Raw genomic sequence first — 22,332 nt, 5'->3', positions numbered from 1 at the left:
CAGCTCCGTTGCTTGTTTCAACAAACATTTTATTTAGTTGTGTTGTAACTTACAACTGGGTATGATATTTTCTTCGATATAGACATCGACACCAGGAACACAATTTGGTTACAATCCTCACAAATTATTGCCATTGTGCTGTAATGCGCCTACCTTTACACCAAAGCTGTTATATGCCATGCCATAAACTTACCTGTAGCAATCTTAAACCAGTTTTACATCACTTTAAAGTTCCCTGACCAAAGTAAAAAGAATCATCCTGTGCCTAGAGCAAAATAAATCATTCAATCTGAAGTTAAATCTTTGCTTGGTATACAAAGGGTTATGCTATACCTCGTGTTACATACTTGTATACAACTACCCAAAAAGAAATCATACAGAAAAAAATGAAGGAATAATCATACTGAAACTATATTATAAAACAAAACAAAAAACTCAACTGCGATGAGATGTCCTGGTTCTCAAGATGAATTTATGTAATGTTCAGAGATAAGAAAACCAAGCCTGACAGCAGCAGCAGTTCCACTGTGCTACTTCAGTGGTTTCTAACAACATTCACTAAAATTTCTAAAATTTTAAATGTTGAGCATGTTTTTTTTTTTTTACGTGCACTAAGACCATTTCTTAGATGGGTATAAGACAACAAAAAACATCAAATTTAATGTGGGAGGACGTGAAAATGTAATTTCAAGAATTCTTGATGTTTCTTTTTCAGATAATCCAAACAGACAACCAATTTTGCAATTACATTTGATCAAGGGGATATTTAAGCTTGTTTAAGGAGAAACTAAGGCTTTAGCTAAAAAAAAATCCCCCAAGGACACACGTCACTCATCACGCCTCTTACAGGTGATGATGTACTTAGGCAGAGCCTGGTATCCACTAAAAATGACAGAGATGTCACCTCCTCCGGTCACGCTGTCGTAGAGGACGTCGGCGTCTGAGCCCACAGGAGGAGGCAGAATGAGCCCCCGTTTACCAGGAGTGGCGTTTCCCATCAGCACCTCTGCCTCCACAAAGTACAGGTATTCTTCTTTTTTCTGCCTCCACAGATCCATGGCCCTCTTTAATGTGTGAGCAAAATAGATGCCCTCACCATAAGCTGGGTCTATTACCAGGAGAAGAAGAAAAAAAACAGAGGCTTTGTTGCATCCTTTCCAGTCCGGATGAATCTGTCAGGCTGTAACTCTACATATGAGACAAGTCAGGAATAGTTTTTTGTGAGTATTATCCTACCTTCAGGTGGTGCGCACTCTGCATGGAATCCAATGCGGCTGATCATCTCACAGAATTGTGCTGGTATAAGTTGAAACATTGTCTGAGTAGCAGAGCAGTGCAGCTGATCCTTCTTGAGGTCAAACAGCACCTGTAGCGCAGGGTTCTTCACTTTTTCCACCTAAAAAAAAGAAAAGGCTTTACTGGTTGAGCAGCAGTAAACAAAAAAAAAAAAAAAAGATGCCTGCAGTGGATCCCTACACAGAATTTAAAACTAATCAGTACACTAGTATATCATTTTGAGAAAGTACTGCATTTATACATGTGAAATCCAAATGTACAATCAATCACATGACTAAAGCTTCACAGTGACATGCAATATTTACCCACACTGTACCTTTAATATCCTCAGGTTCTGTTTTTTAAAGGTAGGTACTCGGTCTGTGAAGTCCGGTCTTGAGTGATCAACAGTCAGTCGTTCAGAGGACACTTTTGTATCTGAGAGCATACTAATTTCCCTTTCTCCCTCTGAGATAAGCTCCCTCTGGATGTTGCAGAGCATGGCCTCTACCTGCAGCACAGCATCAGCAGCCTCTCCTCTTGAAAACCCCTTCACCGTTACGCATGCGTGGCCTTGAGTGAAAAACTCTTCAATGGAAACCCCTCCTTTGGTTAAACGAGACAGCTGCTGATGTTCTTCCTCACCCCAGTGCAGGATGAGGTTGTTGTGGATATCAAAGCTGGAGGAGGCGAAGAGGTCAGTGAGCCATTTCTCAGCCTCAGCAGTTGATTCCCTGGAGGGGCCACACAGGCTGATGCGTGGAGTTGAACCTCTGCTGCTGTGGATGTCACTTCTGTCCACTGCTGCTGCTGGAAAAGACACGAGCTCAAAATCATTGCTGCAGTACAACCTCAGCTTCAAAAATGTTGGGACGCTGTGTAAAATGGAAATTATTTTTCAGCCAGTATTCATTTTCAGGTATGCCCCATGTGCACAGAGATGTCAGAATCTTGCTGATGTTACGCACTGTAGATGTTGGAATATTCAGTCTTCACTATTTTAAACTAAGGAACATTTTTCTGAAACTGCTCGACTTTCAGACGCAGTTTTTTTTTGACAGATTGCCCATCTTTACTTCTGAAAGTCTCTGGCTCTCTAAGGAGCTATTTTTTTTTACCGAGTCATGATATTGACCTGGGGATTTGGCAGTGGCCCTCTGCATCCATTATTGAGCACAATTCATTTGAGGCCTGTACCATATATTTTGCAGGACGACTGCTTTGGTTTCAAATCAGCAGTATCCACAGTTATGTTCCACCTGCTTGCTGCTGCTGATGTTGTTGCTGTTTTTTTTTTTTCCCCCTCCGTTTGTCTTCCTGCAGGTGCTGCCCACAGAGGCCGTAGGATGTTTTATGTTTAGTCCTTCTACAAATGTAGCAGCGGGTTATCTGGATTTGTCTTGTTTTTCTGATAATATTCTCCTATCCTTTCTTTGTATCTCTGTCTTGTTTTCCCTTTCTTTTTCTTTGTTCTCCCTCTTCCGTGTCCCCCTGTCCGGTTCGGCATTAATATGTACAAAGTATTTTAACAAAAAGGGAATAAATAAGCAGTACTTGGGCATCGAGGGGAGCTTTATATTCATAAACCAATAATAACAAAGTAAATGTGTTTGTCACAACATGGTAATCAGATTACTATTCTGCTTGCCATGATGCTGGACAGCACAAGGTTAAATTTTTTTATCTCTATTTTACAGTGTCTCAACTTTTTTGGAATTAGGGTTTTTCATCAATTCAATTATAGTAACCGTTAGAATTCCTGCCCTTCATTAGTTTGACAGTGTTCTGCTCCTCACTTATTATTCTATGTTTTTATACAGTTAACTGAGAAGCTTTTTTTTTTTTAAAAAAAGGTTCCTTGCTAATTTTCCAGGAATTCTCAGGGGATTTTCCATGTTTTTGCATATCAGACTTAATGCACAATGAACACATATCAAACTGCCCAGTTTGACTGCCCAAAGCAGTTTTCATTGTTCAAAGTACATTACATGAATATGGCAGCAGAACACACTGAGAGGAAATCTGGGGTTCACTAACTTGTCCAAGAACACTTCACGACATGTGATTTGGGGCAGTTAATTATATCAGAAATGTTCCTATTTAAAGGTGGGGTCTGAGATCTTTGAAAAACGGTTCCTGCAAGCTATATTTTTGAAAATACACAACCTTGCCTCTCCCTTCAGCCCACCCCTCGAAACCACGCCTTCAAAACACATGAACGAGTCACGAGTCTGTGAACGCGCAGGGGGGAGGGGCGAGGGGGGCTGAAGGTTGATTGGCATGTCAGAATCCAATAGAAGTAACTCTCATCATTACTGCTATTGGTCAGACATTTCCTCTTGCTACACCCTCTACAATGGACTAAAAGATACATTTTTTCCCAAACATTCTATTTTAGTGGGTGCAATGAGGTCGTGAGGAGGTTTTCAAACAATATGAAAAAAAAATGCTCCAGAAAACATCACAAACCCCACCTTTAAGAGTTACGGTTGGTTTCTCTAACTTCTTAGGTACAACTGCCCAAAACAGAGCTTGTCAGCTTAAAACTAGTTTAAGACAGTTAAGCTTTTCTGGTCCACACTGTTCTGCATTCCTTTGTCTCCAACAATGGCGACATCTTAAAATATGTTGAGATTTGTTGAGTCATAATGAAAAGTTTCTCTGTGATTAAAGACCATCATAATGGAGTTCCAAGGAAAAATGATGACTAGCTCAAGCGGGAGAGTTACATCATCATACCGCCCTAATGAATATTAGTTGAAATATTTTCGGTGTAGATATTTCGTTGTTACCTGGTGCAAAGCTGGAGTGTGATGCACTTGGCTGGTATGATCTCATTTGTTCCTCAAAAGCCTGGAAACAGAAGAAGAGCATTGGCAACATAACTGGACAAACCTGGTCAACATTTTTCAGCAGGGAGTACATAATACACACGATATAAAGCATAAGAAAATGATTTGTTTTTTAAATAGAACCTGAAATGTTTCACGGTCAGAAGGAAATATGATGAAGTAAACGTCCATCTTCGTTTGATGAGTCTGAGTGAAGTTGTGCACCGCATCCAGCATCATCCTGGCAACTTCTTTTTTTGAGAACCCGAGGTTTCCAGTGCCGATTGCAGGAAAGGCGATTGAGTTGCGGTGATTCGCAGCTGCCATGCATAAGCATTCAAATACTGAAGTGAAAAGAAACTGTAATGATAGAAAAACACAAAGATTGATAGACATCCTACAGCAGTTTATGGGATTTTCAAAAAGCATCCTTACAATCATCTATGGCAACACAACGAGGAAAATGTGGACATTACTCTTTCAATCTGCTCAAATGCAATTGTGAGATTAAAAAAAACAAAACTAAATATGATTTCTTTAGTTTTAAATACATCAGACAACACACTTTTACTAACTGAAATGCCTCATGATTACAGACTCGTACTCTACCTGATGTGCTGCAGGTTGGTCTTTGCTCATGCAGAGAGTGTGATACACCTCACTACAGTTCAGTTTGTACCCTTTTGTGATGACGATATTCCCCGTTGAGTGGGCACTGTACATTTCTTTCTGCATTCCTTCACCAGCTTTCATCGATATAGCTTTGGAAATTTCACCCTCTCTCAGATTTCTGTTTGGTGATGCAGTGTTTACGATAACATCTGTCTGTAAGAGCACAAAAAAAGACAGGAAGTATAAAACTAAACGAATAGTTACAGGACTTGAAACACCTGTCAACATAAAATAAACATTTATGTATGTTCGGATTCTTACTCGTTGTTCTTCAATTTTATCCTTCTTCAGTGTCACACGGACATTTGCAACCTGAATGGTAGGTGATGTTTTGGTAGCACTTCTGGTGTTCTTTGCTGTTGCCTGGCTGTATGTCATTGTGGAGGGGGCAAATATGTGATGGAACGCTCCCTCCATTTCCTTGACAGTGGGCTCGTCGTTGTTCATAAGGAAGATCTCTTTGGGACGATGCCCATGCTGAACATATTCATAGTACTGTTTCACAGTTGAAACTATGGTTTTTGCACATTCTGACCGGGGGTAGTTGAACAATCCAGAGCTTATAGCAGGAATGGCAACAGTTGAAAGATGCTGTTCTTTAACTCTGTCGAGAATGCTACAAATTACTTTCTGCAACAATGGTTCAGCTTTAAACACATCATGAGTGCTAGGATAGTGTGGTAGCTCTGGACCCACAGCATGGATTATCTTTTTGCATGGTAGTAACCCTGCATCAAAAACAACTGCGTCTCCTGTTGTCAGAGGACCATGCCTGTAGACATAGTCACCACTCTCTCTTTGGATTTTAGGGCCACCAGCTGAAGACAGAGCTTGAGCAAGGCCTCCAAGGTGCTCAAGTCTAATATTAGCAGCATTCACGACAGCATCCACAGAGAAACTGGTGAGATCACCCTTCCACACAGATACCTGAACCCCTGAAGGCAGAGTGACACCAACTCTTCTCTCCGGGACAATAGCTGGCCCTCCGTGCTTTGCAACGTTCAGCTCGCTCTCAAAATCCACACCATCGAAGGTGGCCACACATCCGAATTTGGTGTTAAGGATATCACTGAGCGCAGCTCTATATTCTTTTACAATGTTTACTGAAGATCTGGGAACAGGAAAGTCTGATTTACTGGCCATGGTTTCTTGACGGACCTGTGGAAACATCACACAGCAAAGCTCAAATGTTATGCACGAGTTTACCAGTAGAGCAAGAAACACAAGGTGAGAAAGAATGATACCATGTTTACAAACTACTGAATACTCCGAGCTGAAGAAATACTTCAGACTGTAGGTTAAGGCGGATCGGTTTCTTAGGTTATCAAGTTGTAACTGCAGGAGAGTCATCAGTCAAACTAGAAGATTATCGATTCTGTTCACAAATCAAAACCAGGAAGGGTGAACTGGCAAGATACACACACACACACACACACACACACACACAAATTCACCAAATCAGGATCATTCCACATAAACTGTCCCCTGCACAGCATACGACCCCTGTTGTTCAAAACTGATTGGTGAGCCGGTGTCGTACCAAAAAGTGATTGTCTGCCAGAATCTCAGTGCTTGGTATGTCTGATGACTTTGTGTAGCCCTGTCTTTGGGAATTAGACTGTAATGAATATGATTTAGGCTATTGGTGGGTTTTCAATAAAGATATTAAAACTTTTGCAACGATCCTCGTGACTGCATTGTTTATTTATCTGATCTGTATTCATAGTATTTGCTTCCCATGTTTGGATGTGTTTTGCAGTTTTCAATCAGTTTTCACCTGCCAAAAACTGATTGAAGGCCAAATACAGTTAATGAAAGGTGATTTCGGCCTAAATATGACTTGATCTCATTCAAAAGCTTCATGATATAAAGATTTGAGCTCACAGGACAACTTGGAATTCTTTTAAAGGACCATTACAACAAAAAATAGGCATTTTCACCTGCCAAAAATTGATTGAAGGCCAAATACCGTTAATGAAATGTGACTTCTGCCTAAAGATGACTTAATCTCATTCATAGGCTTCATAATATAAACACCGGAGCTCACGGGACAGCTTGGAATTCTTTTAAAGGACCATTACAACACAAAATGGGCATTTTCGCCTGTCAATCAGTTTTTGGTAGCAGGTGAAAACTGATTGAAAACTGCATTAACACATCCAAACATGGGAAGCAAATACTATGAAGGGCCCAGATCAGATAAAAAACAATGCAGTCACGAGGATCGTTGCAAAAGTTATCAGATCTTTATTGAAATCCCACCAATAGCCTAAATCATATTCATTACAGTCTAATTTCCAAAGACTACACAAAGTCATCAGACATACCAAGCACAGAGACATGTCTATCACGTAATTGCCGTTACGTGATCAACGTCAAACTTTCGAAGCTATAATTAGGTCTTCTACATTATAATGCAGTTGTGCATCTGCACATTATGACCGCTTAATCCAGAGAAAAGCAGACGGTTTTGCGCTACCGCTCAACGGGCTGCTGTGCGCGCTCCCGCGGCCGGAAATCAGATTCTGACAGATAATCCCTTTTTGGCACGACACCTGTCCTAAAAATGTTCTACCAAAATGCTGCCTGGAAAATAACTTCACTGGCTTAAAAGCGACCTTCAGTACGTTTCCCTTTCCAGTCCAGTAGAGGGAGGCAGAGACAAACAAGTTGAAATATTATGCCACAGAAACTATTGCCCTGCCCACAAACAAGCTGAGCCATAAGCTTACAGCAGTTGTGTGAAGGTGCACTTATACTGCGACGTTGTCCTTTCTTACTATTAGAGAAATATCAAGTTTTAATACGCAAACCTGTTCATATTTCGTTCGTATTCCTGTTCGCATTTTCATGCTCTATTTGTACACTAAAGTGCACATCGCATGCATGCACGCGCGCAAGTGAATTTAAAACCCGTGTGAAATGGTGAAAGGAAGATAGCAGCAAGTTTACAGTCAGCCGACAGCTTCACTCTTCTCTAACTTGTTCGCCATTTTTTTTAAAAAACCTCTTACCTTGGTTATCAAAAGCGGATACCCGAGCGAGCACGAGACAACAAAACACGACGCTTTATGTTAACAATTGAGATATAAGACGGATAATTCCGTTTTCATTTCATGCTGAGTTTCCATTCAGAGTTCAGAAAAGAGTTTACAAAAACGAGACACTCACCCGCTTCGGTCTGGAAAGTACCGAGTGAAAAACAGAAAGCAAAAGGACAAAACGGACCGGGTGTGGTCCTTTCCAAACTGCCTGAATGCGAGCCAAGTTTGAGTTAATGATCCTTTTGTATAACTCAAGATAACACGTCCAAACCCCAAGGCTGAAAAACAACAGCAACGCCAATGAGAAGTCAGCCTCTCAGTTCCTGAGAAACAAAAGTGAAAGTGTCGTCAGTCAGACGGGGTTTCGTGAACGATGGCCAACGCGTACTCGTTTGCTCTGTCCGTGGAGTTCGAAGAAAATAATATACCGAGATTAAAAAACAAGTTGGTGAAATACTTTCAAAGTAAGAAATCGAACGGAGGCGACTGTGAGGTGGACTATGCGAGTGGCAGCGGGACGGCGGCGCTGCGCTTCCTCAGAGAAGAGGGTGAGTTCGGACAGGTTACCGAACAGTGGCGGTCCGTTCCCCACCACTACACTTCCTAATTGAGGGTGTTGTAATGTCTGTCTTTTCTCTCATAGACCAAAAAAATGTTTTAGCGAAAAAGGAGCATCAGATAAATTTGGAGAAAGGTGTGTTGAAGATGACAGTTCGTCTTCCTCCGGAGAAGAAAACGACACAGGTGCGTGCACGACATCAGGCTCAGTGGTTGTGCACTCTATGGTGCTAGAGTTGGTTGGTGTCATTTCGTAAACAATGCACCCAGTAGTTTATGCTTTGGAGTAACTCCTAATGTGCCTGCATTTTAAACTGAGACGAGTGTCACATCGGTCATTTTCAGGAAGATTAAGTTGCTTTCCTGTTCTCACATGACATAATTAGTATCTGTTTGCTGTGGGGTGGGGCATTGAACATCTTAGCTTTGAAACTAAATAAAATAATAAATAAAGAAGAGCACGCCCTGTTAGTGCTTGCAGTTTCCTGGAAGTCACGTGACTAATTCTAAATCTGAGGCACTGCTGCCTACTGTGGTATCTGTTCTTCTGTTTCGATATTACAGAGTTCGAAACCACAATGCAAATTGAGAATTATTGGGTGTTATTTTCCTGACACAGATCTGATCATTTGCGTGACTGAATTCCTTTTGAAAACAAAGATTTCTTCTTCTTTTTTAATCCCATTTAGGAAGCTCCATCTGATCAAGAAAACAAGAAGGGTAAGTACAAAGTAACACCAACACATTCTCTTTGGTGTGCCTGTTGTCCTGGATTTTTACAAATAAAATGTAAAGTTTTATTCACCCATTGCACACCTTGAAGATAGTTTATGTTACTTAAAATTACAACAGAGTATACGTAATAAGAAAGTTTAATCCATGATTCCTTGTCCTGTTTTTTTTTTACGTCAAGTATTTTGACAGGAAAAAGAGAACATTTCCTTTTTTAAATGTATTTATTTTCAGTTTTGTCTCATTCGAAATGTGCTTCTTCTGTTTTCCCTCCATTATTGTTTTGCTAGTATATTTGGGCAGTGTATCACATGAAAATAAATGACCACAGCTCGTGGATGTCTCACTGCTTCAGCCACATAGAGGAGATGTCTAAATCACTGTGCCAACGTGGGGCTATAAAGATGCATGTTTTTATTGGGCTTTAAAAAGTTCGATGAACTTTTTTGTCTTGTTTTGGACACACTAATGTAAATGTATTTTATTTATACAGCCCTTTACAAACAATCATTACGATGTACCAACAGGGTTCCCGCGGGGTCTTAAAAAGTCTTAAAAGCATTGAATTTATGAATTTGGAAATAATAGCTTAAAAAGACTTGAAAAAGTCTTGAATTTTGACATCTGGGTCTCAAAATTTGTGCAGTAACTTCTCCGTATCGCATTCTCCTCAAACGTTTCATTTGTCAACTAGGCTACTATTATTTTGAAAAGCCTAAATAATGTAGCCTAAATGAAGAGTGGCGGAACCAATCATTGAGAACGCAACGCTGCCCCTACCGCTCTGCCCCGGGTCCGAGCACGTCACATTGCTACAGCACTGACACAGACCACAGCAACAAGCCAAGCAGAAGCGTGAAAAATCAAGGCAAATCTCTGCAGAAAACAAAAAAGTTTAACTTAAGCCGTTTTTTAACATTTGTTTGCGTTTCCTTGCTTCCCATTTCTTGCTGGGATTATGGGGTAATGTAAATTTAATGAAGCGTGGCGCGAGAAAGAATCATTTTGTCACTGGTTAAAACCAGTGGACAATAATGTATACGAGGCTTTTTGCACAGTGTGCAAAAAGAGGATTCAGCTTGGTACCATGGGCTTGAATGCTTTAGAGTCTCACACCAAGTCCTCCAATCACATGAATAATATCAAAACGAAGGATCAAACTCCTTCCATCGCCGAGGTGTTTCAACCGGCCAACGCTAGCCAGTTAGCTATTAATGTATCCGAGCTAGCAGATAACGTTAACTGCTAGTACAGCCCCTCCAGTTACGACCGTCACCGCAACTAGAGTAGATCTGCGAACAGCTTTTGGGTCCACACCAACCATGAAAGCAGAGGTGTTGTGGACTCTTAACACAATCGCCAAACGCCACTCATATAATGGAAACGAGGGTATTTCAGAGTTGTTTAAGAGGTTAGTTCGCCATTTTGCACATTAAGCCCTGTTTTTAGGTAGTCTGGGGTGAATTATAGATGTTCTGATCACAATTTGGACATTTGGTGCTGAACGGAGCATTTAGGTATCCACTGCTGCAGCCCCCCCACCTTTGCATTGAGTCAATGACCACTCAAGCAAACAATCATAAAACGGCATTAAACTTTCGTTTGAAAAGACATGGAACTCACCGTGTGGGCCAATGTATCGCTGTCCACCACAGACCACGCGGTGAGTTTCATGTCTCAGCAAACGAAAGTTTAATGCCGTTTTATGATTGTTTGCTTGAGTGGTCATTGACTCAATGCAAAGGTGGGGGGGCTGCAGCAGTGGATACCTATGCTCCGTTCAGCACCAAATGTCCAAATTGTGATCAGAACATCTCTAACTCATCCCAGAATACCCCCAAACAGGGCTTAATGTGCAAAATGGCGAACTAACACTTTAAATGCATGTTCCCCGATTCCGACATCGCTGCCACAATTACTTGTGTTCCCGACAAAACGGCGTACATAGCCAAGTTTGGTTTAGCTGTGTATATTAAAGAGGAACTGGTGTCCAAGGTAAACAAATCACCGTTCGTTCTTATGTTCGATGAGAGCCTCAACGAAACGACAAAAAACAAACAGCTGAATGTGCATGTCCGCTTCTGGGACGAGGGACAGGTTCAGTCCAGATATCAGAGCATAGGCATTGACTGTGATCTTTAATTTAATTTATTATTAATATTTTTTTAGTTGATTTTCATTGTTTATAGTTCTCTCTACTCCCCATATTCCCAGCATGGAATAAGTAGCTAGCTAACATAACCAATGTTAAAAAACAACTACAATGTAACTTCTCAAAAAGCCCACTATGGAGCTCCCCCTAGAGAGGAGAGGGGTCTATTTGTTTTTGCGTTAGGTGTGCCAGAAAGCAAGTCGAAGTACTTCCGCTCAGCTCCCGGGCCGGTCCAGCAAAGTTACATAGCGCAGTTTTTCCAACTCAGACCCCCGAAGGGCATAGGAGACAGGCCAATCGTAATATTAAAACTCATTCTAGCCGCACAATTTTTTTCAAGCTGTTATTTTAAGGTAGAAATGTTACATAGTATTACTTTAACTGTGTCAGTTAAACTTTTCTGCTGAAATTTTCTTTGATTTTTCACACCTCTGTTTGGCTTGTTGTCTGTGGTCTGTGTCTATGCTGTGGTGTTGTAGCGTTTTCTACTACTATGCTGCAATGTTTCATCAATGCTTTACACAGTCCACACTTTCATTTGTTTGAGAAATAAATTAACAAATTTAAAAAAAAAAAGAATAATTTCTTTGCCGGTAGGTCTGTGAAATAGGTATTATTTTTTATAAATGGTCTTAAAAAGGTCTTACAAAGACTTAAATTTGACTTGAAGAAACCTGTAGGAACCCTGACCAAAGTGCTTTACAGTAGGTAATAAATAAAGAGAAGAATAAGTAAAAACAAACAAAAACAATAAAAGAACAGTGAAAGCAATAAAATACAACAAAATCGAATAAGATAAGTGTCTAGTGATAAGTGATAAGTGTCATCATACTACTGGGTATTAAAGCAATCCTAAATAAGTCGGTTTTTAGCCTAGATATGAAGAGGCCATACACTACACATAATAAAAAAAAAACACCTTTCAGCTAAGTATTACTAGAAAAAAACACTAACAAGTAAGAATTCACTGCTGTGTTAGTGTGCAGGAGGGGCTGCAGAAGGAGTTTTTCATTAGACTACATCGTTAATAAGTTGGTCTTGTCACAATTACACATTTCATTTGTGGTTGACTGTTCTGTGCTAGAATATCTGTCATCGCAGTATGACCATTCACTCATTTAGCTCTCACTTCTCATAAACAGCAGATGTTGCAGAGACCAACAAACTGTCAAGTTCTGATGAACAGAGGCCTGCAGATAAAGATCAGACCCAAACAACCAGCAGTGATGGTCATGTAGCAGACGAGGAGCTGTGTTCTACCTCAGCTGTTTTAGAGAATATTCCAGAGAATGCAAGCCAGGAGTTCTTGGAGATGTTGGTGGAGAACGTTTTAAAGGATCTCAGCTCTTCGTCTGGGTCCCAGGACTTTGTTTTGGAAGTCATTCCTGACATGTCATTAGCCGTTGTGACTTTTCAGAGTGAAAAAGGTACCCAGTTAATCTGTGTTTGTTTGTGTGTACAATGATAGCTCCAAAAAGCTCAACTTAAAGTTTGCTTTTAAAAATAATCAAACTTTCCCTGAGATGCTTTGCCTTCTTAACATTTCATAGAAAACACTGACTTCATAGCAAGATGCCCTGAGAACAGGATGTTCACAAAGAAGAAATTATCGATCCGACCTCTCGAAGTCACAGAGCAAATAGTTGTTGAAGACATTCAAAATGTTAATGCAGACCTACTTCAGCTCTACTTTGATCATGAAGGCGATGTGGAACAATTCGCACTTGATGAAGCGGAGCAGTCTGCTGTCATTACATTTAAAGACCAGCAAGGTACGTTAGTGCGACTTCATTTTGGATGTTTTTGTTGTGAATGTGGAATATTTGTTTTGATGTTGTACAATCTGATTATCACCGTTATAAAACCGCAGACAGTGTGACGGTTCATTGTTTTCTTTTCCATAGTGGTACAGAAAGTCATGAAGAAGAAGCATTGCATCAAACAGGAACAAATCAGAGTCTATCCATTCTACAAGTCTTTGGGAGTAGCCCTCTATGGCAAAGACAAACCGTCGCCAAAACTTCCTGCGGCCATCTCTGAACCCATTGATACTGCCGTCTGCACCTACCTAACTAACAATCAAGTGGCAGCGGAGTCTGTCCGTAGCGACTTGGCAAAACATTTCTGCAGCGTAAACCTCAAACAGTCCACTGTGCTCTTGAGCCCCATGCCTGCTCTGCTAAAGCAAAAGGATGCCAAAGTCCTCATCAAAGAGTGGGCAAACACTGTAAAGTCAGCTTTTGCACATTTTTTGTCCAAATTCAAACCCTTGAAGTTCAAGCTAGAGTCAGAGCTATGGAATGAGTCTGAAAAGGAGATCAGACAGGCACTACTGAAGGAAGACGTGGTTATAGTGCCTGATAAAGCCAGTGGTGTCTTATCTGTGGTCGGCCGAGTGAATGATGTCGACAGATTAGACAAACCTCTTTTGGAAGTGCTTAGCAAGATTGAGCGAAAGCTTCAGAGGCAGAAACTGAGTAAAACCCAAGAGATCAAAGTGTCACCATCAATTTTCCACATCTTGTCTCAAGATGGTCTTCAGGATAAAATTCTCCAACTATGTCCAGAACTCAGAATGTCATACGACAAAGTCACTGCCGTTTTTAAAGTAACTGGGTTTGTGGATGAGATCATTTCAGCAAGCAGAGTTATAAACGATGCAATGAACGCATTGAAACGGCAGAATTTAGAAGTGGATAAGTTTGTTGTTGACTTGTTGAAGCGTGAACAGCAGGAAGAGCTCACAGATGCCCTCCTCACGTCTTCTGGCATAAATGCAGCATTAGAGATCAGTGTGCACAGGGTGCAGCTCGCTGCTGTTTATGACAAAGACCTGATTGAAGCTCAAGACCATCTGAGTAAGCTGCTGGTATCGCAGCACATTAATGTTGAAGACAGTGGTGTTCTGAAAAAGCCAGAGTGGCAGCACTTGGTCACTCAGTGGGAGAAAGCCGATAGTGAGTCATGCAGAAGAATTCGGATCTGCACCACTAATCAACAAGTTGTGGTGTCCGGTCACAAGGATAGTGTCTTAAAAGTTAGCAGTGAACTGGATGACTTTTTAACACAGAATGCTCACGTTGAAGAAACCGTTGCTGCCCAGGCAAATGTCATCATTGAATACCTTAAAAGTCTCAACACATCTTGGTTGAAGCAACTGAAAGACAAGGTGCAGCTGTCTTTCAGAAAGGAAGCCATCGTCCTTAGTGGATCGAGAGCTGCTGTGAAAGATTGCAAGACCTTGGTTGAAGACTCGATCTCTTCTGTGTTCTTTGAAACTTTAAAACTCCCTGAGCCTGGAGTGAAGAAGTTCTTCCTGCACAAAGAAACCATGTATGTGAACTCACTTAGGAATGAAACTGGTTGCCTGGTCCAGTTGGTTGATGCTGTTGGTGGTGGACAAGATGATTTGGACTTTGGACAGGTGCAAAAACCTGTATACCAAGTTCAGACATCTGATGGCGTGGAAGTAGCAGTTTGCAAGGCAGATATGTGCAGTTACCCCGTAGATGCAGTTGTCAATGCTTCTACTTCAGACTTGAAACACGATTCAGGCCTTGCAAGAGCACTTTTGAAAGCTGCTGGCCCTCAGTTGCAGGATGAATGTGACAAAATGATCCATTCAAGAGGAAATCTCAAACCTGGAGACTGTGTTGCAACTGGAGCTGGCGGGCAGCTTTGTTGCAAAACAGTCATCCATGCAGTTGGACCGACGTTTGATTCATTTAAACCCAAGAGGAGTCAGGCCCAGCTGAAAAGAGCTGTCAAAGAAAGCTTGGAACTTGCCGAAAATTATGGCTGCATTTCTGTGGCTCTTCCTGCCATCAGCAGAAATCAAGGTTTCCCCCTCAATCAGTGCGCCACCATCGTGGTCCAAGCAGTGAAGGAGTTCTGTGATGAGAAGTGCGACACCTTGAAGATGATCCATTTGGTGGACAATGATGACGGTGTTGTTAAGGCTATGGAGGCTACTGTCAGGCAGGAGTTTGGAAATCAGGGTGTTAATCATTCTCAACAGTCTCCTCCCCCCAAAGTTAGCAAGACTCCTCTGGTAAAGCAAGTTGCATCCAAACCCAGCTTGTGCTGTGTGCAGACCAGAGAGGGCTTGGACGTTGTTCTTACAAAAGGAAATATTGAGGCTGCCAAGGTAATTTCCATTTTACTTCACTTGATTTGACACTGAAATTAAACTCTCACACTGGAAATACATGCTGCGAGACATTTTTGCTACTACATTGTTAATGACAGATTAAGAGGCACAATTTATTCAGAATAACCAACTGATAGCACTTTTGTTCCTAACTGCCTTTAACGTGCTGCTGGCAGATGTGCTGCAGTTAATCGGCGTACTTTACATGTATTCATGTTTAAAGTTTATATTCGAGTCAGTCATCCACACAGATGCCGAGCCACACAGAGAGCGGTGCGTTAAATACTTTCTGTGCTGTAGCTTCCACCTAAAAACTACTGCCAAGTTTTATAGTTGGAAGGAGTAAATGTTTGTTTCTATAAAACTAAGATCACCTGCTGACTCCATATCTTTGACCGTCATCAGAAAGGTGTTTTGCAGGTCGTGCTTGGCAAAAATTAATCAATAAAACTGCACTCTTTTGTTTTATGATGTTTTTATTTTTCTGAAAAATGCTTGGTATTCACCGAACCCGTAGTCATATCGTATCGTATCGATATCGAGATATCTGGCATGAATATCGAGATATGAAATTTTGTCCATATCGTTCAGCCCTAGTCTGAACACTCTTTCCCTTTTAAAAAAGGACAGGTAGTTCAAAGAGCTGAGCAAAGCAAAAGCAACAGTAGGCAGTTTATTGAACAGACATTGTGCCGTTTTAACTGTCCCCATCACCGTCTGATGTGAGTCGCTACCCGAAGGACGATGTGGAAGCAATATAAGGAATGATTTCCAAATAACCTTCCCCTGTCCATTAACCTGCATTACATATAGAAAACCTTCATGTCTCCTTGACTGCAGATGTATGTTGCAGCCATGGTCTGTATCATCTGTATCCCAAAACATTGTTAAGTTAATTTTATCCTGGTAACACCAGCCAGCTCAGAGTTGTGGACATAAGCTAGTGTCCATGTGTTCAGCTGTAATAGAGGGGATGGACTGTGTTCCAAGACTAGATGAATACATGGGGCTTGACATATTTTGTCACTGATTCTTAACTTCTCTTCTACTTTAAAAATATGTTGTATGATGATATATCTGTTACCACATTTTCAGACGGAGGTAATAGTAAACACTGTCGCTGAAGACCTCGCGCTGAACAAAGGGGCAGTTTCAAATGCCATCTTGGGTGCAGCTGGACCCAAGCTTCAGAAGCTGGTAGATGGCCAGAATGCCAACGGAACACCTGGAGAGGTCATTGTTACTGATGGCTGCAAGCTGAAATGCAAACAAGTATTTCATGTAATTGCTCCAAGCTGGGACAACAGCCAAGGCACAGCTGAAAAGGTGAAATATAACATATGTATATGTATGTATGTGTTAAATAACCAGGTGTATGGTACAGATCTGAATGTGTTCTCTGTAAAACATTTCAATTTCTATACTTATATTATAGATATTCTACATAAATAATAGTTTTCACCTTTCAAAAAGGCTTCATTTGGATATTATTCATCCTTTGTTTTGCAGATCTTAAGTGGAATCTTCAAGGATTGCCTTGGATTGGCAGAAGACAATCATGTGGCCTCCATATCCTTCCCGGCCATTGGCACTGGAAACCTCAGCTTTCCAAAAGACCTTGTAGCTTCCTTGATGTTGGATAAAATCTTAGAGTTTAGCAGCCAAAGACAACCCAAGCACCTGAAGAGGGTTGAGATTGTCCTTTACCCTGGAGATGCTGAGACTATTCAGGTGAGAAAAGAAAACATCAAAATAGCTAAGAACCAAACACGGTTGTGTCATGGTTGCTGGATATAATTGCAGCTTTATTCATCAGTGCTTATGATTCCATCAAATGCATCAGAGCGTAACTCAGGAGCCTTCTAGAAGCATCTTGGCACTCCATTCTACTAAATACATAATGTCTGTTGTTGGTAAAAGGTTTGAGTGTTCAAAAAAAAAAAAACACAATGCAGTCATGTGCAGCGGCACTGATCTCTTAATGTGTGCTTAGGAGTAAAATTTATTAAAGATTTATTTTTAGGATGTCTGTCAAATTTTGTTTCCAGGAATTTAGCGACAAATTTAATAGGAAGTTCCCCAGTGCCTCAGGTGGTTTGCTGTCCACATCTTCATCACAGAGTACAGGTAGGCAACACCGTGTTAAGTCTATTTCTTATTCGCGATTACAGTGTGATACTATTCTGTAATGATTCACTTAATAAATCTATTGTACAATCGAGGAAGCAAGTATTTCAGTTTCTTTACATATTTATTGCTGGTACAACTAAATGTCATTAGTTTTTTTTTAATCAGCTACAACATCTCAACAGTATCTTTTTCAATGTGTTTCGCAACAGCGGTTTTTCACTTTTTATTTTCTATTTATGTCTTTTGTCAGCAGGCCCCTTCTCCAAAGTTGTCTCCACTTCAGGAATGCATGAGACTAAAATGGGGAATGTGACTGTCCAGGTATTAACAGGAGACATAACCAAGGAGACCACTGATGTCATTGTCAACTCTTCAAATGAGAAATTTACCCTCAAGTCAGGTAAATGATAGGAAAACGTATATATTCATATGATGCAATATAGTTATATTCAAGATTTTATCTATGAATATGAAAACATTTGCTTATAGATTCCTAGATTTAAATAGATAAATTAGCATATCGTTGGTGATAAAACAATGGGTAAATATCAATGTAATGCTTTTGACCACAATATCACTTAACATTTTTGAATAGTTAATATCTTAGAAATAATCCACATTATCATAATTAAATTGATAGTTGTTTTATTTCTCCCTCGTTAGGAGTGTCCAAGGCTATTCTGGAAGCAGCTGGTCAAGCTGTTGAACAAGAGTCTCGAAACCTTGGTAGGAAAAACCTACATTTTATGACTCTGTTATCCAAAGATGATCCTAATCTTAGTGTGACAATATTTATAGTTGCTGTGAAATTGACACCAACATGATAATCAACCCAGGTCTGTCATCATTGTACAAGATTGTCCAGAAAGGAAGTGTTGTCACGGTTTAAAGCATTCAGGTCCTCTCTCCACACCTGTAGGAGCCGAACCCAACCCAGGCATGATAATGACAAAACCGGGTAACCTACAGTGTAAGAAGATCCTCCACCTGGTCGGACAGACTGACCCAGTAAAAGTCAACAAGGTTGTGAAGGATGCCCTCCAAATGTGTTCCAACAACTCCCACACTTCAGTCTCATTTCCTGCCATTGGCACAGGTGAGACTAACTAACAGATTTCAGAAATTTGTTAATAAGCAACACATGCTCAACTTTGCTCATCAGAGGGTACTGCTTGCATGGATAAAGCTTTGAAGTCCATCTTCTTGCAATTTTAATGTTTAGATTGCAAGAAGTGAGGATTTGACTTGATGTTGATTAGGAGAGTGACCAGTGCTCAGGACGGGAGATTGGACCGCTGTTGGTTTCTTTAAGTAGGAAATAGTTATTTGAATTGGCTTTTTATGTATGAATTGGACTAAGTTTGAATTTAATTGATTGGATTTAATGGGATTATGATTACAATGAATTGGACTCTAATTGGCTTGGACTGGACTGTATCATTGAAGTGCCTCGAGATGACATTTGTTGTGATTTGGCTCTATATAAATAAAACTGAATTGAATTGAATTGAAAGTTTTCGCTTCGCACATAATCAGTTCAGCCTCCGGTTGATGGGATATTTGTGAATTAGTTAAGATAGTTTCAGTTCAGATCTCTTGTATGATTGTTGACTAAACATCTTGTACCTTTTTAGGTCAAGGAAATGCACAGGCAAAACTGGTGTCAGGTTCCATGTTGGACGCAGTGATTGATGTGCTGAGTCAAAACACTTCCTGTACTCTGACAACAATCCGGATAGTTATTTTCCAGCCACAGATGCTAAACGACTTCTACAACAGCATGCACCAAAGGGCATCCACTGACCAGGAGGATAAAGCAGGGTTCTGGACAAATATTGGCTCCAAAATCAAATGTAAATATGCAGTCTCTATCGAGACACATTTATCAGTTATCAGTTGTAAAGTGAAATTCTAATGTAGGTCTTGCACTTTGTTCTTTCAGCACTTTTTGTCAGTGAAAGTACAGAAAAGAAGCAGGAAGAGGAATTTACCATTGTCCCTGCCAAGGTGGACCCTACATGCTTCCACATCTGCGGTGGCACACAGGCTAATGTAGATTCAGCCAAGAAGTGGATAACTGACCTGATATCCAATGAGCAAAACAGAGTTGTCATTACAGACAACGCCATCTTTAATCTCTCCACTGCAGACCGCCAGCACATTTCTGATATCCAGAAGAACATGGCGGTGAACCTATGGACTGAGATCAAGAACGAAAGTGCCTCAATCATCATTGAAGGGGTCAGCAAGGATGTGCTGAAAGCCAACCGTGAGATTCAAGATGTGCTGAGGAAGGTGAGGGATGAGCAGGAGCTGAAGAAGAAATTGGAGCTGGCAGGCACAGTGGCAGACTGGCAGTATAAGCAGAACGGGCTTCCGTATCGGAGTTTTGACGGAATGACCAACTACTTGCTGGAGCAAGCGCTGGAGAAAGCTCAACAAGATGTTAAGATTACAGTACAGGGCACTGATTACACTGTGGACATGCAAAAGAGACTAGCCACTGACAGACAAGGACAGATCCTACATATAAGGCGGATTGACAAACTAAAAGGTATTTCACACATAGATGAGGATTTTACCAGAGGTTTCGCAAGCCAAGAAAAATGATGCCATAACTGTTAATGCCAACTATTTGGTTGTTTTATCACTAGGTGGAGATGTTCCCGATACCTGGGATTTCATGCCACCTAACACCACCTGTCTGGCTGTCATAGTCCAGGCTGGGACACCAGAGTACACTGAAGTACAAAATCTATTCAAGGCCACATGCACTACACAAACCATTACCAAGGTAACATGTTTGTAATATTTTAGTTATCACATAGTATAGACTGATTTTGAAGTGCTTGCTGACAGTGTTTTCCTGGTCAGCTTTGTAATATTTGTTATTTTTAACTATTTGAAGTACATTTCATGGATAGAGGTGTATAAGTAATGATCGTGAACCCAAAGCAGAATACACAAAAATGTTTTTCTCACAAATCTTAGCTCGAGAGGATCCAGAACCCTGTAATGTGGAAAAGTCTTCAGATCAAGAAGGAGGAGTTGGAGGTGAGGAATGGCCATCCGAACAACGAGAGACGCCTCTTCCATGGCACCTGCGAAAGCACTGTGCCTATCATTAATGAACGCGGCTTCAACAGGAGTTATGCTGGAAAGAATGGTGAGACGTTTGGGATGTTGCTTTGTTTCTGTGAAGGTGTTGATGGTAGACAGCTGGCAGGGAATGGTGGGGAAATCAGAGTGAGAGATACAGACTCTAGTTTGATTTGAGTCTTTGAAGCCACAATTACATATGTTTTTAAATCAGCTTTGGTCGTATCGTATAACTGCTTACTGAGAGCTTTGAAAGTCTCCTGATGGCCCTATTCTAAATAAGTGGATGTAGGCTTACTTAAACTTTCTCAGAGGGAATACGCTTACTTTATTATATTTTTACTGTTTATGACAGCCAGATGATTCGTTTGTGGTCCAAACAGTTCTAAGAATCACATTCAGCTGTTTTTGCTTTATTGATATTTACAGTATGGTTAGATCTTAATATTTGATTTTTAATTATATATTTGAAAAAGAAGTAGATGATGAATGAATAAATGATGAAAAACTTTGTGTCTGTCACATATCAACTTATTAAATCTCGTGTTGTTCCATTTTCAGCTACTTGTTATGGCAACGGCTCATATTTTGCCGTCAATGCCAGTTACTCTGCCCATAACACATACTCCAAGCCCAACCAAAATGGGGATAAATTCATGTACCTGTGCCGTGTGCTGACGGGGGACTTCGCCGTCGGACAAGCGAACATGATTGCGCCACCGACCAAGGGGAGCAACTCCAATGAAATATACGACAGCGTTGTGGATCAAATGGGCAAACCAAACATGTTTGTGATCTTCCATGACACCCAGGCCTATCCAGAATACCTGATTACATTCAAGTGACACAGCCATGTGCTGTGGTAACAAAAGATAAGCTGGCAGTGATTTACACTATTTGGTGACTTTTTGCTATTGCCAGATAATTAATGTGCATGAATCTTATCTAAAGTCAGTAGCTTTTAAACTTTTCAACTTGAATAAGGGTCAGTTATTAGTAGCCAGACCCATGTAGTGCCTTGAAAATGTCTCAGTGAACACTTTACAGTTTGATTATGTGAGCAGAAATCAGTGATTGGAAAGAAAACAAAAGGACAACTTGTTTACCTTTGCTCTGAATAATAGCACTAAACATGAATGTCTATGACTCCAGGGACTTACCTGCTCCGTTCCAAAAGAATCATGTGATGATCGTAACATTTCTGTGATTAGATTAGATCAACAATCATTTCCAGATTTGAATGTACAACTGACTGCTGTTCCTGTAAAAGAAAAAAGCCTTGGAAATAAACTTACAAACTGAAGTATTGACTGGTTTATTTGCATCCAATGTCAAATGACGCACCCCAGCTCAACTTTTTGCTATAGAGCAACACATGCAGTAAAGTTCACTTCTTGCTTTACATTCCAATTTCATTACCAAGTAAGTTACATAATGTATATGTTCAGGAAAAAATATATTATGAAAATAATAAACAAAAGAACAACATGTCTACATAACATAATCTGCAAAATATACATATATTCAAGCATAGTCCAGCCTTAAATCATGAGAAGAATCTTAGCCTTACTCAGAGTGAACTTTCAGTATAAGAGTGTCTAAATGGCCTCATAAAAGCTCAGATCAGATACTCAATGCGATCTCTGAACCTTAATTATAAAAGTATGGATATTAACCACAGTTTGAACA

General features: G+C 40.5%; 2 protein-coding genes across 5 annotated transcripts; one reads left to right on the top strand and one right to left on the bottom strand.

The window, feature by feature from the left end:
• Nucleotides 1–12: 12 nt before the first annotated feature.
• On the bottom strand, nt 13–8,591 carry parp9 (poly(ADP-ribose) polymerase family member 9). Of its 2 annotated transcripts, none has more exons than XM_075479072.1 (8): nt 7,950–8,591; nt 5,040–5,936; nt 4,716–4,931; nt 4,251–4,466; nt 4,068–4,128; nt 1,613–2,085; nt 1,237–1,396; nt 13–1,108 (listed from the first exon to the last, which is right to left on the bottom strand). In XM_075479072.1, exons 2-8 carry the CDS (start codon nt 5,919–5,921, stop codon nt 828–830), a joined length of 2,289 nt encoding a protein of 762 aa, XP_075335187.1. In that variant the 5' UTR covers nt 5,922–5,936; nt 7,950–8,591; the 3' UTR covers nt 13–827. The 2 variants fall into 2 exon arrangements, with proteins under 2 accessions (XP_075335187.1, XP_075335188.1); XM_075479073.1 differs by having other exon boundaries at nt 1,613–2,082.
• On the top strand, nt 7,578–21,946 carry parp14rs1 (poly(ADP-ribose) polymerase family member 14-related sequence 1). Of its 3 annotated transcripts, none has more exons than XM_075479070.1 (17): nt 7,578–8,370; nt 8,466–8,566; nt 9,070–9,100; nt 12,410–12,691; nt 12,815–13,036; nt 13,169–15,411; nt 16,510–16,740; nt 16,924–17,145; nt 17,463–17,541; nt 17,795–17,944; nt 18,208–18,270; nt 18,464–18,640; nt 19,179–19,397; nt 19,487–20,098; nt 20,199–20,338; nt 20,536–20,710; nt 21,205–21,946. In XM_075479070.1, exons 1-17 carry the CDS (start codon nt 8,196–8,198, stop codon nt 21,486–21,488), a joined length of 5,406 nt encoding a protein of 1,801 aa, XP_075335185.1. In that variant the 5' UTR covers nt 7,578–8,195; the 3' UTR covers nt 21,489–21,946. The 3 variants fall into 3 exon arrangements, with proteins under 3 accessions (XP_075335185.1, XP_075335184.1, XP_075335183.1); XM_075479069.1 differs by having other exon boundaries at nt 12,407–12,691; nt 17,798–17,944; XM_075479068.1 differs by having other exon boundaries at nt 12,407–12,691.
• Nucleotides 21,947–22,332: the final 386 nt, after the last annotated feature.

This window comes from Odontesthes bonariensis, chromosome 12, assembly GCF_027942865.1.
Source record: "Odontesthes bonariensis isolate fOdoBon6 chromosome 12, fOdoBon6.hap1, whole genome shotgun sequence".
In the NCBI taxonomy this organism is placed as follows: domain Eukaryota; kingdom Metazoa; phylum Chordata; class Actinopteri; order Atheriniformes; family Atherinopsidae; genus Odontesthes; species Odontesthes bonariensis.
This window is presented reverse-complemented; position numbering and strand designations above follow the sequence as displayed.

What these genes read in the sequence shown, in the direction of transcription:
- parp9 (XM_075479072.1), bottom strand. Translation starts at nt 5,921, where the DNA reads ATGGCCAGTAAATCAGACTTTCCTGTTCCCAGATCTTCAGTAAACATT. An exon ending in ACACTCCAGCTTTGCACCAG is followed by an intron (nt 2,086 to 4,067) that starts GTAACAACGAAA and finishes TGTCTTTTCCAG; the next exon opens with CAGCAGCAGTGGACAGAAGT. An exon ending in AGAACCTGAGGATATTAAAG is followed by an intron (nt 1,397 to 1,612) that starts GTACAGTGTGGG and finishes TCTTTTTTTTAG; the next exon opens with GTGGAAAAAGTGAAGAACCC.
- parp14rs1 (XM_075479068.1), top strand. Translation starts at nt 8,196, where the DNA reads ATGGCCAACGCGTACTCGTTTGCTCTGTCCGTGGAGTTCGAAGAAAAT. An exon ending in GCCAAGGCACAGCTGAAAAG is followed by an intron (nt 16,741 to 16,923) that starts GTGAAATATAAC and finishes TTTGTTTTGCAG; the next exon opens with ATCTTAAGTGGAATCTTCAA. An exon ending in CTACACAAACCATTACCAAG is followed by an intron (nt 20,339 to 20,535) that starts GTAACATGTTTG and finishes CACAAATCTTAG; the next exon opens with CTCGAGAGGATCCAGAACCC.